General features: G+C 41.6%; 1 protein-coding gene across 1 annotated transcript in view; it reads left to right on the top strand.

Annotated features, from left to right (window-relative positions):
• pex14 (peroxisomal biogenesis factor 14) overlaps positions 1–27,124 on the top strand; it is a 247,306-nt gene that overhangs the window by 136,495 nt on the left and 83,687 nt on the right. Inside the window, exon 4 of the mRNA XM_078238657.1 lies at positions 4,383–4,505. Within this exon, the coding sequence (XP_078094783.1) occupies positions 4,383–4,505 (123 nt within the window). The remainder of the gene's footprint in view (positions 1–4,382; positions 4,506–27,124) is intronic.

The following is a 27,124-nucleotide window of genomic DNA, read 5'->3' as shown; positions in this document are numbered from 1 at the left end:
GGAGAGTATCATTCTTGTCCCATCGCTTTGCATCAATAAATCCACTCCAGATGGGCAGCTCAATAAAGGTAGATTTGTTACCCTTTCCCTGTCACTTAGGAAGCTGAAGTCATTTGACCAATGTCTCGCCGATTGAGAAATGGATGATCTGTCAGTTCGATTCCATGAAGGTGGTGACGAAATTCTTGAGAGGGTCTGACTTGCCTCCCAGACCCCCGACGGTCAGTGACACAATGTTTTCCACATTCCAGCGGTGTCATATCTTAAATATGACGGACTAATGAAGAATTCCCCTTGCTGTTGTTGTCCTGCTCTTTAATTTCCAGTGGGGAAGGGATGGTATAAGCTAAATAGTCTAACACTGGACAAGTAAATGTTTACTGATATGAATAACTGACACAGTGTGAGCTGTCAGATCATTGTTAGCGCTGCTGCCTCACAGCGCCAGGGATCCGGGTTTGATTCCCGGCTTGGGTCACTGTCTGTGCGGAGTCTGCACGTTCTCCCCATGTCTGCGTGGGTTTCCTCCAGTTTCCTCCCACAGTCTGAAAGACGTGCTGGTTAGGTGTGTTGGCCATGCTAAATTCTCCCTCAAACAGGCGCCGGAGTGTGGTTACTCGGGTAACCACAGTAACTTCATTGCGGTATTAATATAAGCCTACTTGTGACACTAATAAATAAACTTTGATTCCTTTGGAGGGAGGGAGAAAGGAAAATTATTTTAACACACTAGTTCAGCTCGGATTTGGGATTCTTTTCACTTCACCTGTCTCACCCCACAGGTACAGGTCAGGATGTAAGGATTCCTTTGGTGCTGTGAGAACATTTGAAAAGGTTTGCATAGCTTGAAAAGCTTAAATTAAATTCGACCTCAGTTGGTTTGCCGAACCTTGTTTTTCAAACTGCGGAAGAGACGCACACTGGTGTTTGTGATCAGTGGGAAAGCTGGGGTGCTTGCTGCTGTTGTGTAGCCCTTAGCTGGGCAGTGAATGCCAGATCGGAATGTAAGGATATTTATAAGTTTATTTATTTATTATCACAAGTAGGCTTACATTAACACTGCAATGAAGTTACTGTGAAAATCCCCTAGTCGCCACACTCCGGCGCCTGTTTGGGCACACTGAGGGAGAATTTAGCACAACTAGTGCACCTAACCAGCACGTCTTTCAGACTGTGGGAGGAAACCGGAGCACCCGGAGGAAAGCCACGCAGACACGGGGAGAGCGTGCAAACTCCACGCAGACAATGACCCACGCTGGGAATCGAACCCGGGTCCCTGGCGCTATGAGGCAGCAGTGCTCGCCACCGTGCCGCCCCTGTTCATCTATGCTTGTGCTAAATCCTGAAATGATCGGTGGTAATGATGGTGACCACTGATGGTTCTTGGGAAAACCCTGCAAATTCCTGGTCATAGCCTTGGGAACCCAAAGTAAGCAAGATTATAATGAAACATCCATTGTTACCAGAGTTAAACCATTTACTTAACTGAAATTTCAACATTTGAATGTCATAAAAATACAGAATTCATAAAATAGAAGTAAAATATTTCCTTTTCGTAGTATGTGCTAGAAATCTATTTAAGTTGCTAGTGGATAATGAAAGTTGTAAGGAAGCGTTTTTATCCAGTTCTAATAATTTTTAAATGTTTGGAACCTGTACATTTAATTTTGAAAACTATATTGGGGGTAGTTTTCAATCCACTAAATAGGATTTTCAGCTAGTCTTATTTCTTGCTTTCTGATCTCTTATTTTCCTTTGCAGTTTTCCCCTGGGTTTATGTCCTGTCATATATAACAGTGATAGGTTTTGTGCTAAATAAGAGACGGGTAAATTATAATTCAATATATTCTTTCAGATCCTGTTGCGCATAGTTATATTGTAACGTGAACACAGTTATTTCCCAGTAATCGGTTCAACTATCAGACTCGACATTCATAATGGTTATGCCACAATTGTTGTTCCTTCAGTACGGATATTCATCACGGCTCACAGGGTGCGCTGGCTGCTGTCGATCGGGACGATGGCAGACTCGGAGAAACTTGAACCGAGGGAGGGACGGGAAGGAACAGCTCCACTTTGCAAATTGCATAAAACAAAACAGAAGGCTTTTAAGGCAGTGATACTATCTCGGGAATCTGAGAAATATTTGATTTCTGAAAATAATTAGGATGGGTGGTTCTCGTTCTGATGTATAGCTGAATGCTGTATATATAATATAAATTCCTATCACAGCTGTTGTGGTTTCTACACTCATTGATGAGATTGCAGTCCTATAATCACTCCAAGGTATCTATTATTTCTGTTAAAGGATTTGGGAACATTCTGATTTATTCTAATAATCTTATATTCATTTTAATTCTGCACTTTATTTATGCAAATTGCCGGTTGAGATATATGAAATACAATGTGTTATGTTTATCTTAATGCTGTGCTGATTGAGACTACACATTCTCTGCATATTGGGCTGTCAACTCAAGAGACTTGGGTCCTGTCTCAGGGGTCGTTGGATGGAAACATTTGCAGTTTGGAGACCTGGGCCTGAGTACATAGAACAGTACAGCACAGTACAGGCCCTTCGGCCCTCGATGTTGTGCCGAGCTTTGTCCGAAACCAAGATCAAGCCATCCCACTCCCTATCATCCTGGTGTGCTCCATGTGCCTATCCAATAACCGCTTGAAAGTTCCTAAAGTGTCCGACTCCACTGTCACAGCAGGCAGTCCATTCCACACCCCAACCACTCTCTGAGTAAAGAACCTACCTCGGACATCCCTCCTATATCTCCCACCATGAACCTTATAGTTATGCTCCCTAGTAACAGCTACATTCACCCGAGTACCATTTATTTTCCTTCTATTTCCTGGCCACAGCTCGTCAGATTGAAAGGCTGGCTATCAGGGGAATGAATACGCCTTTAACAGCCAGGCTGCACTCAGGGGTGGAGTGGGGAGAAGGGAGGAATCGGAGACTAGAGGAGATATTAGTGACAAGGGGAAAGTCAAAAGGATGGAGAGCAATGATTCGTCCAAGCTGTGAGAGTTTGCAACCGCGTAGTAATTGGGAATGTGCTGCTCATTGAACAAGAGGCGCCATGCACAAGCACCGTTTCCTTTATGGTGCACACGCCAATCTTAAAGCGACCACACAGTGCAACGAGTTGGCTGCGTACACAACAGAAGTCAGGGGAATCGTTGTTCAGGGTTGGGAGTGAGCTAAGGGTCTGGGGAAGATCAGAATGCTTGGGGTGGAGTCAGTCACAGGGTGTAGGTGAAGCAGGTAAATGCACTTGTCATCTGCATCTTCGCCTCCCTTCACCTGCTGGCTTTCTGGAAGCTGGCTGGGGTTAACTTTAAAACAATGGTTAATTCTACACATGCAGCCTCGTTACAATTCAGTGGCCAGTCCAGGTCCTGTGAGCGGGTTGGGTTCCATTAAAATTGGAAGTGGGCAGCTTGGGTTTTAGATTTTAGCACTTTTACACCCCACCCAACTCAAACCTCCCTGTTGCTGGAATTAGGATGCTGGCGTTGGACTGGGGTAAGCACAGTAAGAAGTTTCACAACAGGTTAAAGTCCAACGGGTTTATTTGGTAGCATGAGCTTTTGGAGCGCTGCTCCTTCATCAGATGAGTTGGAGGATTGGGTTCACAAACAGGGCATATATAGACACAGACTCAATTTACAAGATAATGGTTGGAGTGCGAGTCTTAACAGGTAATCAAGTCTTTACAGGTGCAGACAATGCGAGTGGAGAGAGGGTTAAGTACAGGTTAAAGAGATGTGAAGATGATTTTTAACCTGGTGTTGTGAGACTTCTTACTGTCCTTAATGCCAGCTTGCTTTACATTGTGACTGGCAGTTATCGCTTGTTATTTTGGGTGAGGCATTTAGAAAATGGCCGGGGAAGGAACCATTCTTGTATCAATTTGATTTCCTGCTGCTTGCCTCTACTTAGCTCTCAGAATGAAATACTACAACTAATCTAAAAATGATTGATAGCAGTATGAAGCAAATTAGCTGAAATATCAAAATGAATATTTGATGATTAAACTTGTTTTCGTGTAGGAATACTCAAAAGAGGTTGGATATTCAGAACATTGAAAACTTCTCCCTCTTTATGGGAGTACTGTAGTAATAAATATAATGATGTCCAGTTTTAAATTGTTGTTTAAATCAAAGATTACGATATTGTTTTCTTGTGAGGATCCTGCATCTCTCGATCCTTGTCATAACATTTCTAATATCTTGTCGTAAGAAATGTTTGAAAATACTTAGGACAATGTTTTGTTTCCATGTATAGTTCTGTGCACTGTATCATTTATTGGCCTTAAAATAATCGTGTATCTGCATAAGGCTAAGATTTTACAATTTTTTTCTCTCCATAGGTTTAACGGATGAAGAAGTTGAGATAGCTCTACAACAGTCCAACACTGCCACTGATCAAGCCCTTGGACCTGCCACCCAGCAGCACTTGGTGCACCCTTCACACCTTGCAGCTGTGCCATACAGTATGTATTCTCAGATATATTGATGGTTGAATGGTCCACTAGTAGTGTATCAAACATGCATTTGATGTGTAAGAAGTGTGCCCCTTATACTGCTATCAATTTAAATGTGGCCCTGTTATGGATTTACATATTAGAATCCGGAGCACATTTCCCTGTCCACTATCTGACGGACAAATTAAATTTCCATAACTTGTATTTATTGGCGAAAAAATACTTTTTGACACCTAATGACAGCCAATAACATCTAACCTGCTCCTTGCATATTAATGTTATGTGGATGATACATTGGCTATATTTAAATCTACAGCTGCATGTCTTAATGGGCTCCATCATGTGCTCATATTCAACTTTGACCATAAGACAATAAGATATAGGACCTGAATTAGGCCATTCGGCCCATAGAGTCCACTCCGCCATTCAATCATGGCTGATATGATTCTCAGCCCCATTCTCCTGCCTTCTCCTAGTAACCCTTGATCCCCTTATTGATCAAGAACCTATTTATCTCTGTCTTAAAGAACTCAATGACCTGGCCTCCACAGCCCTCTGTGGCAATGAGTACCACAGATTCACCACCCTCTGGCTGAAGAAATTCCTCCTCATCTCAGGATAAAGGAGCGTCCCTTAACTCTGAGGTTGTGCCCTCGAGTTCCAGTCTCTCCCACTAACAGAAACATTCTCTCCACATCCATTCTATCTCAGCCTCTCAGTATTCTGTAAGTTTCAATTAGATCCCCCGTCATCCTTCTAAACTCCATCGAGTATAGACCCAGACTCCTCAACCGCTCCTCATATGGCAAACCCTTCATTCCTGGGATCATTCTTGTGAACCTCCTCAGGACCACCTCCTTAGGTATGGGACCCAAAACTGCTCACAATATTCCAGATGGGGTCTGACCAGATCCTTATACAGCCTCAGCAGTACATCCCTTCTCTTGTATTCTAGCCCTCTAGAAATGAATGCTCACATTGAATTTGCATTCCTAACTGCCAACTGAACCTACATGTTAACTTTTAGAGAGTCCTGAAGCAGGACTCCCAAGTCCCTTTGTGCTTCAGATTTCTGAAGCTTTTCCCCATTTAGAAAATAGTCTACGCCTCTATTCTTCCTACCAAAGTGCATAACCTCATACTTTCCCACATTGTATTCCATCTGCCACTTCTTTGCCCACTCTGCTAAACTGTTCAAGTCATTCTGCAGCCTTCCTACTTCCTCAACACTACCTGTCTTTCTACATATCTTTGTATCATCTGCAAATTTAGCAGTCAAATGAACTCCCTTTCCTTGACATACTCGTTGAGAAATTTACAAGGGGTGGCTGGATGGGGGTGGGGGGGTAATTTCTACCTTGGTCTATAGCAAGCCTACTGTTGGTGGTCAGTATGTGCATTGGGATTCTTACACTTCCATGCGCTGTAAGATTGTTCTTATTGGGAACCTCATAAGTAGGGCCCGAGCCATTTGCTCGCCATGCAAACTAGGTGCCAAAGTGCAGTCGGCATCCTGCGGAAATGGCTACCCTGATTAGATCATTTAACACTGTATATCGTGCAAACTCATGAGCGGGCCCGAAAAGTGCCCAGTCTACCTCAGATTATCCCGGAAGTGCAAGGTATCTCAGAAATGTGAGCAACAGGTGAAGCAGTAGAACCGCGAGTGGTGTTCACCACTAACCGGGTGCTGCAGTTGAGCCAAAAAGATTTTCTGCCTCTCACGCAAATGAGTAATGTGGTATATGAATTCCCGAGCCAGTTTGATGATAGGTATGTAGGCCATACCTCCCAAAGACTGACGGATCGTAGCAAGTAGCATGTCCCACTGTTCACAATGGGCAAAATGCAGGTCACACCCAACCAACCCATGCTTACAAAACTCAAAACAGAGCGTCCAATATTAGATTTGATTCCACCATTGGAAAACATATGCTAAATAATTCTCAGTGTGCTAAGAGTTATGCAGATAACCAATTTATGATTGTCAGTTGGGTTTGCAGTGTGGTGCGTTTGTGTGTACTGGAAGTTACTATATTAATACACAGGACCCTGTTCTTTGCAGACAGTAAGAACTTGTACACGTTGCACTTGTTACAGCTAAACAAAGTAAGTGACAGCTATTCTCTGGTTCATTCCTCAGAGCAGTGCCTTGACCAATCAGAGTCGAGCGGTCTGGTTTAAATTTTAAACAATGATTGGCAGTTAACTGTCAGTCGCCATCAATTGGTGCGCGCTCCATGGTAACGCCTCTGCCAACCAGAGTCCACTTGTAAACCAGTCAGCACTCTCGTCCTGCGTAAATTGTTCTGCCCTTTACATTTGGTATTCTTGTGAATTGTCCTAATGAATGCAAGATGAAAGCTTCAACAAACACGTCTTTCTTTTTCAGCAATGCCCCAAGTTCTGTACCACTAAACAAGCTTGCATTTACATAACAATGGGTGACCAGGCTATAGGCAAAAGAAGATTTGATTTATTATTGTCTCATGTATTAGCATACAGTGAAAAATATTGTTTCTTGCGCGCTATACAGACAAAGCATACTGTTCATAGAGAAGGAAAGGCAAGAGTGCAGAATGTAGTGTTACAGCTATAGCTAGGGCGTAGAGAAAGATCAACTTAATGTGAGGTAGGTCCATTCAAAAGTCTGATGGCAGCAGGGAAGAAGTTGTTCTTGAGTCGGTCGGTACGTGACCTCAGACTTTTGTATCTTTTTCCCGATGGAAGAAGGTGGAAGAGAGAATGTCCGGGGTGCGTGGGGTCACTAATTATGCTGGCTGCTTTACCGAGGCAGCGGGAAGTGCAGACCGAGTCAATGGATGGGAGACTGGTTTGCGTGATGGATTGGGCTACATCCATGATCTTTTGTAATTTTTTGCAGTCTTGGGCAGAGCAGGAGTCATACCAAGCTGTGATTCAACCAGAAAGAATGCTTTGGAAATCTCCAGGTGATTTCCAGAGAATAAATCATACTGCAAGATAGAGAACGGTGCTTTTTCCTACACACCATGAGCATCGCCACTGATATTACAGCAATTCATGGCTTAAATATTAGGAATTATTTCACTATTCAGTGTAAGCTGGAAACTTAAATGCCTGATTTGCAGATAGGTTGACATTTCCTTTACCTCCCAGCACTGTGCTTGCTGATCTATATCGGATCCTGGTTAAACACTGCCTCGATTTCAATTTTCATTCTCTTTTCCCGATCCTTCCCCAGCTGGCCTCCGCCTGCCTTGCTAATTTCCTCCAGTTGTACAATCCTCCGAGATATCTACACTCCTCTAACTCTGGCCCCCTCAGCATCCCCAGGTTTAATTGCCCCGCCATTGGTTCAGCTGCCCGTGCCTTAAGCTCTGGAATTCCCTCCCTCCCTCCCCCATCCGTCTAGTTACCCCTCTCAACATGAAGCTCCGAGGGATCTTTCATTATGTTAAAGGTGCTATTATGAATACAAGTCGTTGCTGCTGTATACTTAAGCATAAAGTTATTGGCAGTAAGAATAGCATCTTTTACAGTTTCATAGTAAAAGCTTTCTCACTTTGAGATGTGACAGACTGCACTTGGCAGAAAGCAACTGTATGAAACTATCGTAGATTTTTTTCTTATTCTGTCTTCTCATTTTTCTCTGTCTTCTTCCCTTCCCACCCTATATTTAATTATATTTCTAATTAATAGTTGCTGTTGTATAATTTTTTTAAAAACTCTCAAGCTTCCTTGTTTTCTGGCCAGGATATTGCCATCTGCTTTTGCAGGTGGGCTGCACAAATTAAACGTGAGACTTGGATTGGATCTTCCAAAATCTTCAAATTAATTCTGAAAAGGGTCCGGGGATTGGAAAGTAGCTAATGTAACACCTTTGTTCAAAAGAGGAAGGAAACAACAGGCCAGTTAGCCTAACATCTGTCATTGAGAAATTGCTCGAATCAGTTATTAAGGAGATTAACAGGGTACTTAGAAACATCATCATTGGTCAGGCAGAGTCAGCACGGCTTTGTGAAAGGGGAAAATCGTGTTTAACTAATGTTAGGGTTTTTTGAGGAAGTAACAAGCAATGTGGATGAAGGGAAATGTGGAAATGCGGTAGATTTGAATTTCCAAAAGGCATTGGATAAGGTGCCACATCAGTTGTTACTGCACGAGGTGTAGGGGGTAAGATGGATAAAGGATTGTATAGCTAACAGGAAGCAGAGTAGGAATAAATGCATCTTTTTCGGGTTGGCAAGTCGTAACTAATGGAGTGCCACAGAGATCAATGCTGGGGCCTCAATTATTTACAATCTACATCAGTGATTTGGATGGAGGGACCAAATGTTTGCCAATGACACCCAAGGTAGGTGTAAAAGTAAGCTGTCCAGAGATAGCAGAGAATCTGCAAAGGGACATAGATATATGAATGGGCAAAAATTTGACAGATGGAATATAATGTGGGTTATTGAACTTGTCCACTTTGGTAGGAAAAATAGAAATCAGAATACTGTTTAAATCAAAAGAGATTGCAGAACTTGGCGGTTCAGAAGGATCTAGTTGTTCTGGTACATGAGCCACAAAATGTTAGTATGCAGCTGCAGTAAGTGATTAGGAATTCAAATTGTATGTTGCTGTCTGTTGCAAGAGGAATGGGACATAAAAGTAGGGAAGTTTTACTGAAGCTGCTCAGGGCCGAAGTGAGAACACATCTGGAATACTATGTACAGTTTTGGCCTCCTCATTTGAAGAAGTTCAGAGAAGATTCACTGGACTCATTCCTGGGATGGGGGGTTATCTTATGACGAAAGATTGGACCCATTCAAGAATTTAGAAGAATAGGAGGTGATCTTATTGAAACATACAAGGTCGTGAGGGACTTTGAGATCCCGAGGAGGATGTTTCCACTTGTGGGAAGACTAGAACCAGTTGACAGTTTTAAAACTGAGATAAAAGTTATTTTTCTTTGCGTTGTTAGTATGTGGAGATCTCTTCCCCAGAGAATGGTGGAGGCTGGGTCATTGAATATATTTAAGGTAGAAATTCTATAGGTGTTCTATAGGCAAGGGTGCTGAGGATAATGGTGGACAGACAGGTAAGTGGAGTTGAGACCATTAGCGGATCACCATGATCTTACCAGAATGGTGGAGCAGACTTGAAGGGCCAAGTAGCCTACTCCTAAGTCTTTTGTTTCTATGGATGAAACGTCGGTATTTCAAGCAAGCCTACCTCGAATCATAATGAAATAATGTAAGGATTACATTACACCAAATCAGCTTCTTTATACAACAAAACAGAAAGTATTACTCAATGAAGGAATTTATCTTGTTGGTGGGCTGAATTAATTTATGGAATTGCATAGAATATGCAACACTGTAACAGGCCATTTAGCGCAATGGCAGGTGATGGCCTAGTGGTATTATCACTCAGCTATTAATCCAGAAACTCAGCTAATGTTCTGGGGATGTGAGTTCGAATCCCGCCACAGCAGATGGTGGAATTTGAATTCAGTAAAAAAAAAAATCTGGAATTAAGAATCTACTGATGACCATGAAACTATTGTCGATTGTCAGAAAAACCCTCCTGCTTCACTAATTTCCTTTAGGGAAGGAAATCTGCCGTCCTTACCTGGTCTGACCTACATGTGACTCCAGATCCACAGCAATGTGGTTGACTTTCAACTGCCCTCTGAAATGGCCTAGCAAGCCACTCAGTTGTATCAGCATTTCAAGAAGGCAGCTCATCACCACTTTCTCAAGGGCAACTAGGGATGAGCAATAAATGCTGGCCAGCCTGTGACATCCATGTCCCACGAATGAATTTTAAAAATCTGCCTGTCACGATGCTTATTCTCCACTCAACATCTTTCCATCCTTCTTCAACCAACTCTATCAGCATAATCCTGTAATCCTTTCTCCCTAACTCATTTTCATTAAATACATTTGTACTAGAGGCCTTAATAACTCCCTTTTTGCTATATTTTAAAAATTCATTATCATCTGGATATTAAAATTTTAACAAGTAGGAGCACATAAGCTACTAAATGTTGGTTACATGGAAACTACTGCAACAGTTAGGATTTTCTTTTGCCTGATGAGGCTCTTGTGGATCTGAGATGTTCTTTTGGCAACCTACAAAAAGTTATTTAACACATGTTCCACTGAAGTGGAATAACAAAATGTTATTCAGAGGTTTGTGTTACTGCACCTGTTCTATAAAATCATATTGGGACCAAGTGCTCTATATGACCAAATAGGACTGAAAAATGAAACTCTTTTCAGTTGCTCCGATTTAATCCTAACTGTCAAATGGTTTGGTCCACCTCTTTCTGTTAAAGCCAGAGTGCTTCACAGTTGTCCTATAATTTATTTTTTCAGACGTACAGTTAAGAACTACTGGTACCACTCATAATGAAACTACTAAACTTTGTACAGCTGTGGCCAGTTTTAAGAATGTTAAGTTTGTGTACATCAATGTCAGAAGCTTTTAATATTGGATAAGCTGCTGAACACTGTAGCATTATATTGATAAAATATAGGATAAGCTGCAGTATCTCTTTCTGATTACTTGGATAAATGGGTCATCTCAAATTCCAACAGTTTCAAATTGAGTTATCATCTGCTCCTCAGTCACCCACTTAGTAACGTAGGTAAGTGAGAAAAATGGCTGTTAACAAAATTAATTATAATTATTGTAACCGTCATGTTTAGATCATTCTCAGTGCAGCTATTTATTGATTTAGTACACTCAAACACAATGCAATAGAGATTCTTGTTAACTCGGCATTTAAATCTAGGGTTTTGTTTACCCTGGCTAGGCTCCCAATCTTCACTAACACTTTATTTAGAAATACCCAGATGTGTGTATACCCCACACCTGATGCTCTCAGAATTTCATAATAATCCTTTTCACATGTAATGTCAACTTTCGAAAAGAATTAAAATGCATCTTAGACTTTTGTAATCAGAACAATGGCAAACAGGATCTCATTGAGCAAATCAGAAGAGTCTGGATGATGCTTATCCTGACTTGATGCCCCACCAAAGCCATAATGCATCTTATTTTGCAGCCGCTTTATGAATTTCTGCTCCTTTTATTGTTCAAACTGCACAAATTTCCTCCATCCCATGAGGAGAGGAGAACCATCCCGGGGGGCATGTGAGTTTAGATTTTCGCATGAGCTGAGTTTCCCACAGTTCAGTTGAGTTGCAGCCTCATATGAAGTAGATTTCATTGAAAACACAGCACAGAAAGAGGCCATTCAGTCCAACTGGTCCATGCAGCTGTTGATATTCCAATTGAACCTCTTCACATCTCAGCTCGTCTGAACCTAACATTTTAACCATGTATTTCCTTCTCCCTAAATGCTTCTACCAATCTCTGTTGTAGCAAGTTCCACATTCTTGCCATTCTTTAGGTGATGACATTTCTTCTGAATTCCCTATTGGATTTCTTGGTGACTATCTTGTATTGATGGTCTGTATCTATGCCCCTCTCCACAAGAGGAAACAAACTCTCTATATCAAAACCTTTCATAATTTTTAAAGACCTCTTTTAGGCCACCGTTTAGCCTTATTTTTGGTTTACAGAGATCAGGGTACTTGTTTGTGACAGCCATTATTGCTGAGATGGCTTTCTTATATTGGAGATGAGTTGTTCATTACTCTGGTGTCTTCTGTCCACTTGCGATTTCAGCAAATCAGGCCCATCAAAATCCGATCCAGCACTCAGAGAGATTAAACCTCTGTGGGTGTACCAAAACCACATGGACTGCAGCGGTTCAGGGACATGGCCCTCCTTCTGAAGGACAATTAAGGATAGGCTATACATGCTGACCTAGCCAGCAATACTCACATCTCAAGAGCAAATCTGTGTATTTTAAAAAAATATTCCAAATACCTGGAGAGAAATCCTGAGAGAAATTAACCAGAATGTTAAACAGTTTTCACCTAGCCCACTGCAAACTTTGGATTCGGTTTAGGAGCAGCTTCAGAACCCTCCAAGTTTGAGAAAGTCAAGGGCAACCTACTTTTGCCTGCACAGCTGCATAGGGGGTGATACAAGCAAGGGTAACACGGTGGCACAGGGGTTAGCACTGCTGCTTCACAGCGCCAGGGACCCTGGTTCAATTCCGGCTTTGGGTGACTGTGAAGTTTGCACATTCTCCCCGTGTCTGCGTGGGTTTCCTCCGGGTGCTCCGGTTTCCTCCCACAGTCCAGGAATATGCAGGTTAGGTGGATTGGCCATGCTCAATTGCCCCTTAGTGTCCAAAGATGTGTAAATTATGTGGATTAGCCATGGTAAATGGGTGGGGTTACAAGGATAGGGCAGAGAGGAGGGCCTGGGTAAGATGTTCTTTCAGAGAATCGGTGCAGACTTGGTGGGCCAAATGGCCTCTCTCTGCATTATAGGGATTCTATGGTTCTACGAAAGAGCTCCAGAGATTTGTGGCACTACTGTCAAAATCATTGGAAAAAGTTAGAGCGCAGACACGGATGACCTTCTAGTCTGTCATTGGTTGGAATGCCTACCACATGGCCAGCATCTGTCATTGAAGTGTGAGCTGGAGTAACTGGTAAAAACTTTGCCTTCACTGTGTAACTCAATTCTGGTCCAGGCAGAATCTGTGAGATACCCTTCGGACAGTGAATACAACTTTATATCTGCACTGGGACAGTGATGGCAGCATGTGTCCAATACTTGCAAGACTCAGACATAATATTTGACCCAAGAATCATCAATAACACACCTTATTAGAGATACTTTTGCCTTTGTTATATATCTCAGAGTAGTTTATGCGAAACTTTCTCTATTGACTCCTTAGCAGTCATCAACCCAATTGCAACATTGACGGCCAATGTTAGGAAGATCTCATTTAATGCTCCAGAGGCTGGTGTACCAGCTGAAGAGGGTCAGTCAGTTGTAGGTTTCTCTGCCTCTTGGGAAAGGAAAAGGAACAGTCAGAATGTAAAGCGCACCACTATACTAGAATAGAAATCAACAGGGAGTGACGGTGCCCACTCTGTTGGTACAATGATCACCTTGTGGTTAACAAGTGCCAGGTTGTCACTGTTATCTTGGGTCTTACTTTGTGTTTTATTATCTATCTAGAGAACATATCAAACATTAACAAATGCGTCTCACTGATCTGTGACACCGTTGTGTGATATTTGTAAATCTGAATTTCAAATCGCTCCCAAAACTACCAACAACTGTAATCAATGATACTTCATCCTGCTATTATATACACAGCTCAAATTTGGAAGGACTAAATCTGTATTTTGGGGAATCTTCTTGTAATAACACTTGGATATATACATGGTCCAAAAAATTCACAAGACAGTATTTCCATTTTAATGACAGCACTGTTCCTTTGGCAACTTAAGTAATTTTATGCTTGTTTTAAAGCATTATTGTCCTGATCTACTCAGGAGGATATGTGATTCAATGTTGTGATACTCTAGATAAAAGCAAATTACTGTGGATGTTGGAATTTGAAACAACAGCAGAAAATGCTGGAAAATCTCAGCAGGTCTGACAGCATCTGTGGAGAGAAAATAGAGCCATCGTTTCGAGTCTGACCTTTCGTCGGGGCCCTGACAAAGTCACCCAGTCTTGAAACGTTAGCTCCGTTCTCCCTCCACAGGTGCAGCACGGGGCGGTATGGTGGCACAGTGGTTAGCACTGCTGCCTCACAGCACCAGGGACCCGAGTTCAATTCTGGCCTCGGGTAACTGTTGGTGTGGAGTCTGCACGTTCTCCCCGTGTCTGCGTGGGTTTCCTCCGGGTGCTCCGGTTTCATCTCTCAGTCCAAAGATGTGTGGGTTAGGTGGATTGGCCATGCGAGATTGCCCCTTAGTGTCAGTGGGACTAGCAGGGTAAATACGTGGGGTTAGGGCCTGGGTAGGATAGTTGTCGGGACAGGCTCGATGGGCTGAATGGCCTCCTTTTGCACTGTAGGGATTCTTCTATGCTGTCAGAACTGAGAGTTTCCAGCATTTTCTGTTTTTCTGGTGGTACTCTAAGTTGTTCTCAATGTGCATATCCTCAAAGACCTGCCTCCCAACATTTGAGTGCTTGTAATATATTTCTTTATTTGTATGTGGAGGTTGAACACATGAGACAGAATAGTTGGTTAACCCTTAACTCCTGGGGTAAAGTACAAGTATCTTCAAAGATTCTTCTTGGGTGACTCTTGCTCTCTCTGATTTGCGCCGCTTGAAAAACTTTCCTTAATGTCTATCCTTTTGAAGTTTGCATAACCACCGTGTTCAGATGAAAGTTCTGGTGCATTTTGGTTCAATTGCTATTTAACCTAATTCACACTGAAAATGGACTGGAATACTTCAGTGCTCTCATTGCCCCTTCTCATTGCCTCTATAGACAAAGAACTGTGGACCTGCCCAGAATGGTGCTGCAAGTTAAAATGGCTGCAGGAAAATAAGCTAAATTTAAACAACAGGGTTCCCAAGAGGTTCTACTCCTGATGGAATTCTTGTTTGTATGTAGACTTGCCTTAAAAGAGTGAAAAAGACTCCAGTTAAGTAAGCAACCTTTAAATAATCCATATTTGGGCTCCACCCTGAAATAAATTAACCCAATAATTATTTGGTTTATCTGATCAGTTGAAACACTAAAATCAGTACATACATTGCCAAATATTGTTGGTCACGTGAATTGCAACGTGAATCCCTTCTTTTGGCACACATTCCTAATTTATAACAAGTTGGCTGGCCTTGCATGCTACTGATGAATGGAACACTAGAGTTATCTTAATACTGCTCACAAATGAGGCTTAAATAGTTTTCAAAGACAAACTTGCTGTCAGAATGCTGCAGTGTTTAAACATATAATGCTTTTGAAGTATTAAAAGATCAATAAAGTCAAGTAATTCATGCCTATTTTATCACCTAAGAAATCCCTAATTTTTAATAAAAGAAATTCTTTACTTGTCTAAAATGTACTTTTAGCTAATTAAAATGTCATCTCATTCTACTTTGAAGTAGCCTTCTAGATGTACCGTTTCTATATCTTCAACTTTGCATCTCTCTGTAAAGCCGTCCTGACCTTGTGTTGAGACTATATTCCTTGAGCTTTTATAACCTTTGCTTTAGAGCCTTACCCTCTTTTTGCATGGACAGTTTTTGTTCTTTTCTGCACCTTCTTCAATGCGTGCAAGTCTTTTGTAGTGCGTTAACCATGACTGAAAACAGCACACTGGGTGGGGATCAACCAGTGGATTACAAAGCATTAACATAAACCTCTGTAGACTTGCACTCTACTATTCTATCTGTGTATGTGAACAATCTGTTGGTTTTTTTAACTGCCTTGCCAGATTGTCTCGATATTGGCAGTAATGCGTTTATTTCCACTCCCAGATCCCTTTCTGAATCTCACTGTGCTAATTCCATTCATTGTGTTCTTCTGCCAGACATTTTTCCTCTCAATGTGCAATACTTTACATTCATTATTGAGTCTCATTAGCTATTTGTCTGACCATTTGCATAACCTAAAAGCTTCTACAAATGATTAACTGTATTCTCCGCTCTACTGCTCTTTCTATTTTAGTGTCTTCTACAAATTTGACAAGCTTAAAATTGATTTTGGCATCATTTGTTTATGTAGATTAGAAGCAATGGGGCCGCAGGCACCTATGGTACTCTGCTGCCCCCACCCCTCCTCACCCCAGCCCCTGCCTCACAAACTGACATTTACACACTCTCTCTGGTACTTTTATTTCCTATTTCAAACCCATTTTGTTTATCCCATCCTTATTGACATTCATGCTGTTGCATGAATGACTTTCCAACTTGTAAGGGCACCCACATTTTGTTTCCCTCAGATTAGAATTTGCAAGTGACTACAGGAGGAAATCGATGGGTTATGAAGCCACTTGGGGATATCTCCAAGCTCTTCAAACTTGACTAGTTATTTTTGAAATGCCCTCCCTTTGTTTTAGATAAATCTGGCGGCCAGTTTTGCATCTGACAAGCAGATGAGATGTACGACTAGTTTAAATTTTTTTTTATAGTGGTGGGATTTGAGGGGAGATTGTTGGCCAGCAGTCCCTGTGTGACTTCAGAAAGAGCCACAGGATTTTTACATCAACTTCAACTTAGTTTAATGTCTCATCTGATTGACCCTCTGAATTTGCAGCCTAGATTATGCTCTCGAATAGGGGCGTTGAACCTACAATGCTTTGACTCTGAGGCAAAAGTCCTACTAATTGAACCAAACTGACATCTGAAATGCATTTGCAGATTTGTAGAAATTAACGTATCTAGCCCAGACTATGCTATTCCAGTTGGAATATATTTGCAATTGCAATACCTGTACTTTTTTACAGAAATTTCTCCCCTTTTTCAGATGGTCAAAATCTTTTGTTTAAAAGTGCTGAATTGTTTCCAAATTGGCTGATTAATTAACTTGATTTATCTCATTCAGCAAGAATTTATTATTTTATCTTGTTATCTACAATTATTAATCACCATCCTTCCAACGAACTTCCCACCTGATGGCAAATAGCATGTTATACTCTGTTTACAGCTATGTTTATTCAACTTCTGCGATTTTGCTGCTGAATGTCTCTTCCAGCTTTGCAGAAGTAACTTTTCTATTTGTTTGGCAGTGTGTTAACGCACTGTTCCCTCACCTTTGGAACAATTGAATCCAGTCTGGACTAACGGGTTGACCATCTAGCAGCTGGAAGGAAAAGTAAATTAATGCATATTAGTTAATTTGTGGTCCACAACGCAAAGCTAGCGGCCAAGTTATTAATTTTGTTCAAAGTGTTCATGAACTGGTTTGGGAAACGCAGAAATCCGTATGAGTGTAGTGATGGTGACCATCTGATACCATTTATATCAGAGATCTGCTTTCGCTATTGCCACTTATTCTATGGGCAGATTCGTCAACAGATTGTCACCAGACTAAAATGGTGCATTTGATCTTGGGGGACAGTATTTCTATTTGCCATCAACAATGCACAGTGCTTGATGGCACTTGCCTCCAGTACAATGTTTCCTTGACTGAGTTGCTTTCGGAGACAATCCTCTGAAGTAGATGGGTTATAGTTAGGGTGCGCTGTGGGGGCAGCTGATGAAACTGATGAGATGATTTAAGAATATGAGAACATAAACAGGAGGAGGACTAAACTATGCAGCCCCTTGAGCCTGCTGTGCCACTCAATACTCAACTTCCGCTTTAATTCCACTTCTCCACCTGTTCCGCATATCCCTTGATTAGCTATCGATCTTGGTCTTAACTGTGCTCAATGATGGAGCGTCCACAGCTCTCTGGGGTAGACAATTCCAATGATTCACAACCCTCTGAGTGAAGAAGTTTCTCCTCATCCCAGTCCTAAACCATTGACCTCTTACCCTGAGACTGTGCTTCTGTGTTCTAGATATCCCAGCCAGGAGAAACAACCTCTTGGCGTTTACCCTGCCAGCCCTCTCTGAACCTTCTATGTTTCAATGAGACCAGCTCAACATTACTCAGAATTGTGGTTGCAATCCGCAATTCCAGCACGTGCACTTTAGGCAGGTCGATGTTTCGCCACCACATTTGGTACCTTGTGCTTAGTAAAATTGTGAATGTGCAGTTTTGCTTAAAAAGAAGGCAAATTTGTAAAACTGTCCCAGTTGGAAAGCCTTTCAAATCCGCTCCACAAGTAGTGTTTGAGAGTTTCTGTGTGTAAGGTGGTCTGAACTATATCAAGCAGGTTTGTGTGTAGGATAACGCTTTGATTAAATCTGTGATTCATACGGTTGTAGTTGCAGAATGTTGTGCGGATTACTGAGATTTATTTTAAGCTTATTTTCTCTCTTTTATTTTTAGCCTACTCTATCTCATACTCTGTGTCAGTCAGTAACTGAGAAAGAGGGGAACTTACCATTAGGCATTTACTGATGCTACTCTGTAGCTGGCAACTAGGAGGTGTAGAAGAGCAATTTAGAGTAAAAGAGGCAGAGAAGACCAATGCTTCATCGTGTTCGAAACAAACCCGGTGCAAGCACACGTCCTGTTTCACTGGGTTGCTTTAATCAGGGGTTGTACTTGATTGATACTGGAAAGTGTAAATGCCAATGTGATGTTGCAGATGTTTAGAACTTCACTGCTTAGTCCAACAAAGAAATGCCTTTGACAGGAGGTAAACGAGCTCCTTACTTTTTATCATTCGTCTTTAGCGAGACTTTAGCTTTGTTCCCTGAGTTGCATTGTTCGGGAGAGAATTTGCAGAGGATATTTCCTTTGTGATTAAACCAGGAAAACAAGACTTTGTACCAATTGAAAATAAAATTGATGAATAGCTCCTGGATTATTTATAGCTGTAATTTATTGCACAAGATATTATTTTTTGGCATGTGATTATTTACTAGCTGTTGTGCACAACTTGTCGATACAAGTTTTTTTTTTACCTAAAGCAGAAGGAGTATGGAATCAAATTTAATTTGAAAATGCTAGTTGCAATATATTTGTCTTTTGAAACCAGTTTTGTGACTTTTTTCTATTAGTGTAAGTTGGGAATATTTGTAAACATACTAATTATAAGAATTTTCCACTCATTTCCATTGTGTGTGTGTCTTTGGGTCGTGCCAGCCAATCTATTTGATTAAATTGATATAAATAACTAATTATTTTGAAGCAAATTTGCTTTCAGCGCCTATTGTTGCAAATATTTTGCTGCCTCCCTCCCACTGAAGTTTGCTTTTCCTGGCGTGCCCCAGGTTCACTGTCCTGAACCACACGGATAGAATATGGGCAATCCCAGTACAAATCCATCAACCAACAGGTCAAGGGTCAAGAAATTTGGGTGTAACTGTAGTCCTGTCTAATCAGAATCTTTCTACTGTTGTTGGAGGAAAGCATCCGGAAGGTTCCAATGGGGTTGAATATCTGTGGAGTGGGGGTGTTTTATCTTTAGTCTTTCATGATGTGCATCGCCAACAAGGCCAGCATTTGTTGCCTCTCCCAAATTGCTCTTGAGCTGTGGCTTGCTAGGTCTTTTGAGAGGGCAGTTAAGTGTGAACCACACTGGTATGCGTCTGGAGTAACATGTAGGCCAGACCAGAGGAGGATGGCAGATTTCCTTTCCTGAAGGGCATTATTGAACTAGATTTTTTTTTACAATTGAGGATAGTTGTCATGGTCACTATTATTGAGACCGATTTTCAATTCCGGATTTATTAATTGAAACTAAAAAGTCGCCATGCTGCAGATGTCCCCAAAGCATTAGATTGGGCCTCTGGATTACTAGTCCAGTGACATTGCCATTGTGCCACTGTCTCCTCACAAAGAAGATGATAATTTTTGTAAGTGAACTTGTCTTGGGTTTTCATAAGTGAGCAGTCTGGGAAATAGAACAGAACGCTGGATATGTCTCCTGCCACCTACGTATTATGCTTCTGATTTGTCTCCACCAACTGCTAACGTCCAATCAGAGCAGAGCCCTGCAAATCACAGGGGCAGAGACCATACTATCTGGGCGACGCTCCTCCATTTTGTCCTGACCTTTTATGCTTAGTGAACTGAACACTCCCCAGAGATATAGATCAGAAAAGCTCGCTCCAACTTTCTAATCGGGCCGAATATTGGAGGCCAAATCTTAGTGCTGCACGTAGCTCCCCACTCTTCCTTCAAAAAACCCATCTGTTAACTATCACAGCTGTTATCAAGCCGGGTTCTTTTGGAGCGCTATCTTAATGAAGATAAGATGGGGTTGTTTGGGAAGATATAGCCACGTTTCATTTCTGCTCCCAACATTCAATTGCAGAGGAAAAAAATGCAAAGGACATAGGATAAATATGTTGCCAGCCCAGTCTGTTCAGGTATAATGCCTCCAAAATGAGCTAAAGAGGGAAAGCCAATTAACTTTATAGGATGTCGCAGAGGAAGAAATAAAATCCATCCTCCAGTAACAACACAGAACTATGTGCAGGAAACTTTATTCTTTTCTCTGCTGGTTGTTAATAGGAATTGGTAAAGTGTGAAGAAGCATTTTACACCAATGATTGTGCTGCTTGTTTTCTGTGGCAATTGAGTTTCTTTTTAAGTTTTAAAGTTTCAAAGTTAAAGTTTCTTTATTATTGTCACAAGTAGGCTTACATTAACACTGCAGTGAAGTCACTGTGAAATCCCCTAGTCGCCACACTCCGGCACCTGTTCGGGTACACTGAGGGAGAATTTAGCATGGCCAATGCACCCTAATCAGCATGTTTTTCAGACCGTGGGAGGAAACCAGAGCACCTGGAGGAAACCCACGCAGACACGGGGAGAACGTGTGGACTCCGCACAGACAGTGACCCAAGCCAGGAATCGAACCCGGGTCCCTGGCGCTGAGAGGCAGCAGTGCTAATCACTGTGTATTGTAAAAGAGGCTTCACAGAGTATTGTAAATTGTAAAGATTGGAGAGGGATGTGGTTTGAAATGGCCCTTATGAATGGAAGCGTAGATCACTGGAGAGTTTTCTGTTTCGTTATTTGGATTAGATTTTAAAATCTTCTGTAGAAATCGTTTATCAATTGATCATTTGTTAACCAATGAATTGAACTACTATAATGAACAGAAATGCAGCCTGGTGGCAGAAGTGGTGGGAGTATTGGACTCCCATTTGAGAGTGCCTTTCAAGAAATATCTTCATTCGCATTCAAACTTCTACCTAGCAAGATGGGATCAATAGTAACAGAAGAATTCATGTTAAAGAAATCAACCAAGTGATCTATCTCACTTTATAAATCGTGTCTCCTGACAACTGTACTGATGAAGCTGTGAAGAAAGCCAGACTGTCCCAAGATGGAAGTGGGGTGGGGGGACCAGATCAGGCTCAAGAGGCAGAAAGTAAGAGCATAACAATTGATAAAAATTTCAGCAGAGATTTAACTCTGTTGATTGGTGTAGTTGCCCAGTCGGTACACAAAATACGGTTTATGCATTTGATTTGATAGTTTGGCTTATGAACTATGAAAGATTAATATCAAGCAGACTTTTCAATAGCAGTTCTATTTAATTTGAGTAGCTGAACAATTGATATAGGATAGAACAACCTCCGAGCAGCGGTGGGTTTAGTGTGCAACACACTGAATGCATACTAATATGGAATTGGTACAAATTCTTCAATTTTATGTCTCTTTAAAATCCGATTCATAATCTGTGATGTCTCAGACATTTGATCCAAAATTAGCCCCGCAGATTAAAAAAAATCTAAGTTTAGGCTATTCAATTTTGGTATCAAAATGACCATGGAGTGAGATTTTGCAACTACTTTGGAATCTGCTTTTGTGTGAATATGACTTTATAACTTGGAGTTTCAGAGTCTTAATGCATGATCTTTATGATTATGAATATTTATGATTTTTTTCCTGTAAGCTGCAGATTCTAATCAAGAAAGTAGTTATATTATGATAATCATAAAACATAATTAACGTAATAGCCCACTGCTGGAGGATGCTTGCGGAGCTATGTTAACCCCTGGAGAACTTTCTACTAGAATAGAACACATACATTGGGGTTAAAATACTCCAGTTGATCATAGAATGTTACAAATGAACAAATACTCTGTTCTTTCACTCTTTTCACTAATTTGCTTTGTGTTACTAATTAGAAACTTACAGAAAATAATTTTGGCAGTTTTAGAGTAGAAACCTCTTAACAGAATACCTCCCATGGTGAGCGAAACACTCTATCCAGTTATTCGTATTAAAAAAAAAAGGCCTATTAAAAAAAATGTGCCAGTTTTGATTGACAGTAATGGATTCTGCAACCGTCCAGTATGTAAATTCATTGTTCTATCGGTAACAGTAGGTTTACAGTCAATGATGGAGGGGGTAAACATAGCCCATTGAGTCAATTGTATGGTGCCCCCCCCAACACGCACACACTCACACTCACTTGCACATGCTCACACTCACTCGCACACGCGCGCACTCTCGCGCACGCACCCTGGCGTGTGCGCCCTCGCAGGCGCGCGCGCCCTTGCACGCGCGCGCTCTCTCTCTCTCACGCACTGTGGAATTGTGGTGGGCCGAATAGCCTCCTTCTGCACTGTAGGGATTCTATGATTCTATGTGCAGAGCCTCTAGTTGTTTCCTGACACGATACTTTAAACTAGGAATATTTCATGAGCGGTATATTTTAACGGCTGTGTAGAATATTTGAATTAAGTGCAAAAAGATTTTCCAGTATTAGAGGACAGGAGATGGAGTGTATTGGGATCCTCCATATCGAACATCTGAAGTAATTCTGTTCTAAATGGAATTCAGGCACAGGAGTGTTCCTTCATGGTGGGTGGTCAGATTACTGATACAGGCTTTCTAGTGCAATGGCAGAGCAGCAAGCTGAAGGACCGATTCCCATTACAAATCTATTTGTGTTCTGGCTGATTTAACAAGAAACCACTTTTTTCCGCATGGGAGTAAACTAGGCCAACTGTGTCAGTGAATCTGTAGGGAACCACTTGAGAATTTCCTCTGTAGGCTGCAGGCAACTAGGGATAGGACTCTTGCAGGGCAGGGAAAAGTGCTGGAAGAGACCATAAGAAATAGGAACAGAACCTGCTCCACCATTCAATCGGATCATGCTGAATCGACCGACATTCCTCATGCCTTCCTGCCCTTTCCCCGTGACCCGTAATTCAGTCATTGATCAAAAATCTATCCATCTCAGCCTTAAATATACAGAAGGGCTCTGCCCCCACAGTGCTCTGTGGCAAGGAGTTCCAAAGACATTCAATCCTCAGAGAAGAAACTCTTCTTCATCTCGGCAAGGGCGGCACGGTAGCACAGTGGTTAGCACTGTAGCTTCACAGCTCCAGGGACCTGGGTTCGATTCCCGGCTTGGGTCACTGTCTGTGTGGAGTTTGCACATTCTCCTCGTGTCTGCGTGGGTTTCCTCTGGGTGCTCCTGTTTCCTCCCACAGTCCAAAGATGTGCGGGTTAGGTTGATTGGCCATGCTAAAAATTGCCCTTTCGTGTCCTGGGATGCGTAGATTAGCGGGATTAGCGGGTAAAATATGTAGAGATATGGGGGTAGGGCCTGGGTGGGATTGTGGTCGGTGCAGACTCGATGGGCCGAATGGCCTCTTTCTGTACTGTAGAGTTTCTATGATTCTCAGTCTCAAATTGGTGCCCCTTTATTCTGTGGCAATGCCCTCTGCTCCTAGACTCTCCCATGAGGGGAAACATCCTCTCGGCATTTACCCTGTCAAGCCCCTTAAGAATCCTATATGTTTCAATGCGATCAATTCCAAGGAGAGCCTAAGTCCTGCGTGTACAGGGTCCACTAGTTGAACCCCAGTGTAGAGGATCTTTGACAAAAGACATCCACCTATGGCTCTGAGGCAAACTCTGTGGGTGGGATTTTCCAGCCCCGCTGGCCCCAAGACCGGAAAATCCCACCCGAGGTCAACGGACCTTTGCATGGTCCATGTCCCGCCCGCTACGATTCCCGTGATGGGCAGGACGGTAAAATTCCAGAGTGTATGTTGTAAAGTACCCCTGATCAAAACACAGAATAATCTGAGATTGTTTCAACATACAGTATGCAAAATATGGCTAGGTAGGGTTGTCACTTTCAGATCCCTGTTACACAAAAAAAGACTTTGATTTATGTTGAGATAAATTGTTTATTTTCAATTTATGAAATTACTTTTGTACTGAAATAAGAAACTTCATACTGCTTTTACGTTGTCATAACACAACAGCCCATTTTCAATAGTTGAGCCACTTTTTATCTGCGCATTTAAAAAAAATCACACTGTTTTGATGCAGATATTCAACAGTAGATTCCAATTCTGTAAAATCCACAGCAAAATCACAAGTGAAATGAATGTTGCTTTGTCACAGTGTAACGTCTGAGCAGTTTCTGAAACTGTCTGATGCGCTAGATATGGAAATGGCCATCACTGATCAAACCTGAAAATATAGTCGCGACTCATCAGTGACAGCATTCTTTGTTTAGACAGAGTTACTAAATTATTTAAAATGGCGTTAAATAATTTTTAATCTGTGCTTCATTGAACTGTTAACCTATGTAATAATAATCTCCAAACTAGCAATATGTTTGTTCAGGGATTAGTTGTATTTAACAGTGTGGTTTTGTATTCAGGCCTGTCCTTGCTGAGTGTTTTTGCTCTGTGTTTCTTCCATTAATGTTTGGACAATTAGTTGAATGTATGGCACTCTTTAAAACAAACGTATAATGAAAGGTTGTGTTAGCTTACAATGCAACATGCATTAATCGGATGATTTCTAATTCTGTTCTGATAGTTTAACCAGTAAGATCATAAGAAATTGGAGTAGGCGATTTGGCCCATCAAACCTGTTCCGCTGTTACATAAAAATCAGATTAGATTGTGGCCGTAACTCCACTTTCCTCTCTGCCTCTCATAGCCCTGACTCCCTTATAGATCAAAAATCTCTTCAGCTCAACCTTGAATATATTCAATGATCCAGCCTCCACTGCTCTCTGGGAAAGAGAATTCCAAAGGTTAATAACTCTCTGATTGAAGAAATCCCTCCTCATCTATGTCTTAAATTGGAAACCCCTTATTTTTTAAACTGTGCCTCCTACTTCTAGATTTCCCCCACGTGTGGGAAATGTCCTCTGGGAATCTGCTTTGTCAAGCCCCTTCATAATCTTGTATGTTTAAATTAAATTCTTCTAAACTCCAAAGAATATATGCCTAACCTCAATACAACACATTTATCCGGCAATCAGTCTGCTGAACCTTCTCTGAACTGCTTCCCCTGCAAGTATAGTAAAAATACCAAAACTGTACACCGTACTCCAGATGTGGTCTCACCAATGCCCTGTACAGTTGTAGTAAGACTCCCTAAATTAACACTCCATCTCCCTTGCAAGAAAAGCCAAATTCCATTTGCCTTCCGAATTACTTGCTATATCTGCATGCTAACTTCTTGTGCTTCATGTAAAAGGACACCCACATCCCTTGGTACCACAGCATGCTTTAGCCTCCCTCCATTTAAATAATATTCTGTTTATCTATTCTTCCTGCCAAAGTGGACAACCTCGCATTTTCTCACCTTCTACTCCATCTGCCAATTTTTTTGCGCATTGACTTGGCCTATCTACTTCCCTTTGCAGACTCTTTGTATCCTCCTCGCAACTTGCTTCCCAACCTATCTTTGTATCATTGGAAAATTTGGCTACAATATCACCTGAATATCTCATTCGGATCACTGCCGTGTTCTTTGTTCTTAGCTATGCAGCACCTGTGTTCATACTTGCATCATCTGTCCATCACTCTTGTGCTCACTGAGCTGCGTTGGCTCCCCAGTTAGGCAACACCTCAACTTTAAAAATGTTCATCCTTGATTTCAAGCCCCTCCATGGCCTTGCCCCTCCCTATTTCCATAATCTCCTCTAATCTCATAACCCTCAGGGATATCAGCACTCATCCCATTTGGCCTCTTGAGCATCCAGATTTTATTTGTTCTATCACTGATGGCCATGCCTTCAGTTGCCAAGATTCTGAGCTCAGAGATTTCCTCCCTAAACCTCTATTCTCTTTACCTAACTTTCCTCCATTAAGGCACCTCCTTAAAACTTGTCTCTCAGATCTACTTTTTGATCATCTGCTCTAACATCCCCATATTTGGCTTGTTATTTCATTTTATAACTCTTTTGTGAAGTACCTTGGAATGTATTATTACATTAATGGTGCTATGTTAATGCAAGTTGTTGTACCCGCTAAGCGCTAGCCCTTGACTTCACTGTGGCTGACAAAGCTGTAAATACCAAAGCATTAAAGAAGGGAAAATTCCATCCATACAAGGCTCTGGAAATAGTTATTTGGTGGTACAGCACTTCAGTATTGCTGAAAAACGAGACATGCTGTCAAAGCTTTTCACCTTGCACTCGGGACAATTCACATGAATACCAATAGTAAAGGACCAACAATTTATACTGCATGGAAAGAGAGTGCTGATTGGTTAGGAAGTGGACCCTGATAGGTAGAGGCTTTCCATGGAGAATATACCAGGGAGCATTTAACTGCTAAGCCTCTGTTCAAATTCAGATGAGACAGACAGACTCTGGTCAAGATATTGCCATGGAGAATAAACCAAGGATTGGTTGCCCCCCACCCCACCCCCCCCCCCCCCCCCCCAAGCTTTTGTTCAGTTGATACCAGTAGTTGATTTAGTATCAACTAAATGAAAACTTGGGGGACAGTCATTCCCTGATTCACCCCCATAACAATCAATACCTTGACTGATCAGAGGTGACCCGCCTCCAACCAAAAGGGAAAATGCTGGAAAATCTCAGCAGGTCTGGCAGCATCTGTAAGGAGAGAAAAGAGCTGACGTTTCGAGTTCAGATGACCCTTTGTCAAAACTGGACCTGCCTGTTTTGAATTTGAACAAAGGCTTGACAGTTAACTGTTCCCTGGTGCAAAATGAAAAACTTTGACAGTGTTTCTCTGTTTTTTTGGTATTGCTCTGGAAAGAGTGAAATATTGTGAACACACCTATCAGTTTGCTATTTTCATATTAAATGGACTGTGTTCAGTTAAATCTGCCGCACTGTTGTATTTGCTGCAACAAACCATCCCTGTTAAATTTATATTGGGGTTTTTGTCATGAAGCAGAGGGACATGAGAGGTTTATTAGCTATTGTATTACAATCAAGTCATCAGAAA

Source organism: Mustelus asterias, chromosome 22, assembly GCF_964213995.1.
Source record: "Mustelus asterias chromosome 22, sMusAst1.hap1.1, whole genome shotgun sequence".
Lineage (NCBI taxonomy): Eukaryota > Metazoa > Chordata > Chondrichthyes > Carcharhiniformes > Triakidae > Mustelus > Mustelus asterias.
Note: the sequence above shows the minus strand (reverse complement) of the source record. Positions and strands in the feature narration are given on the sequence as shown.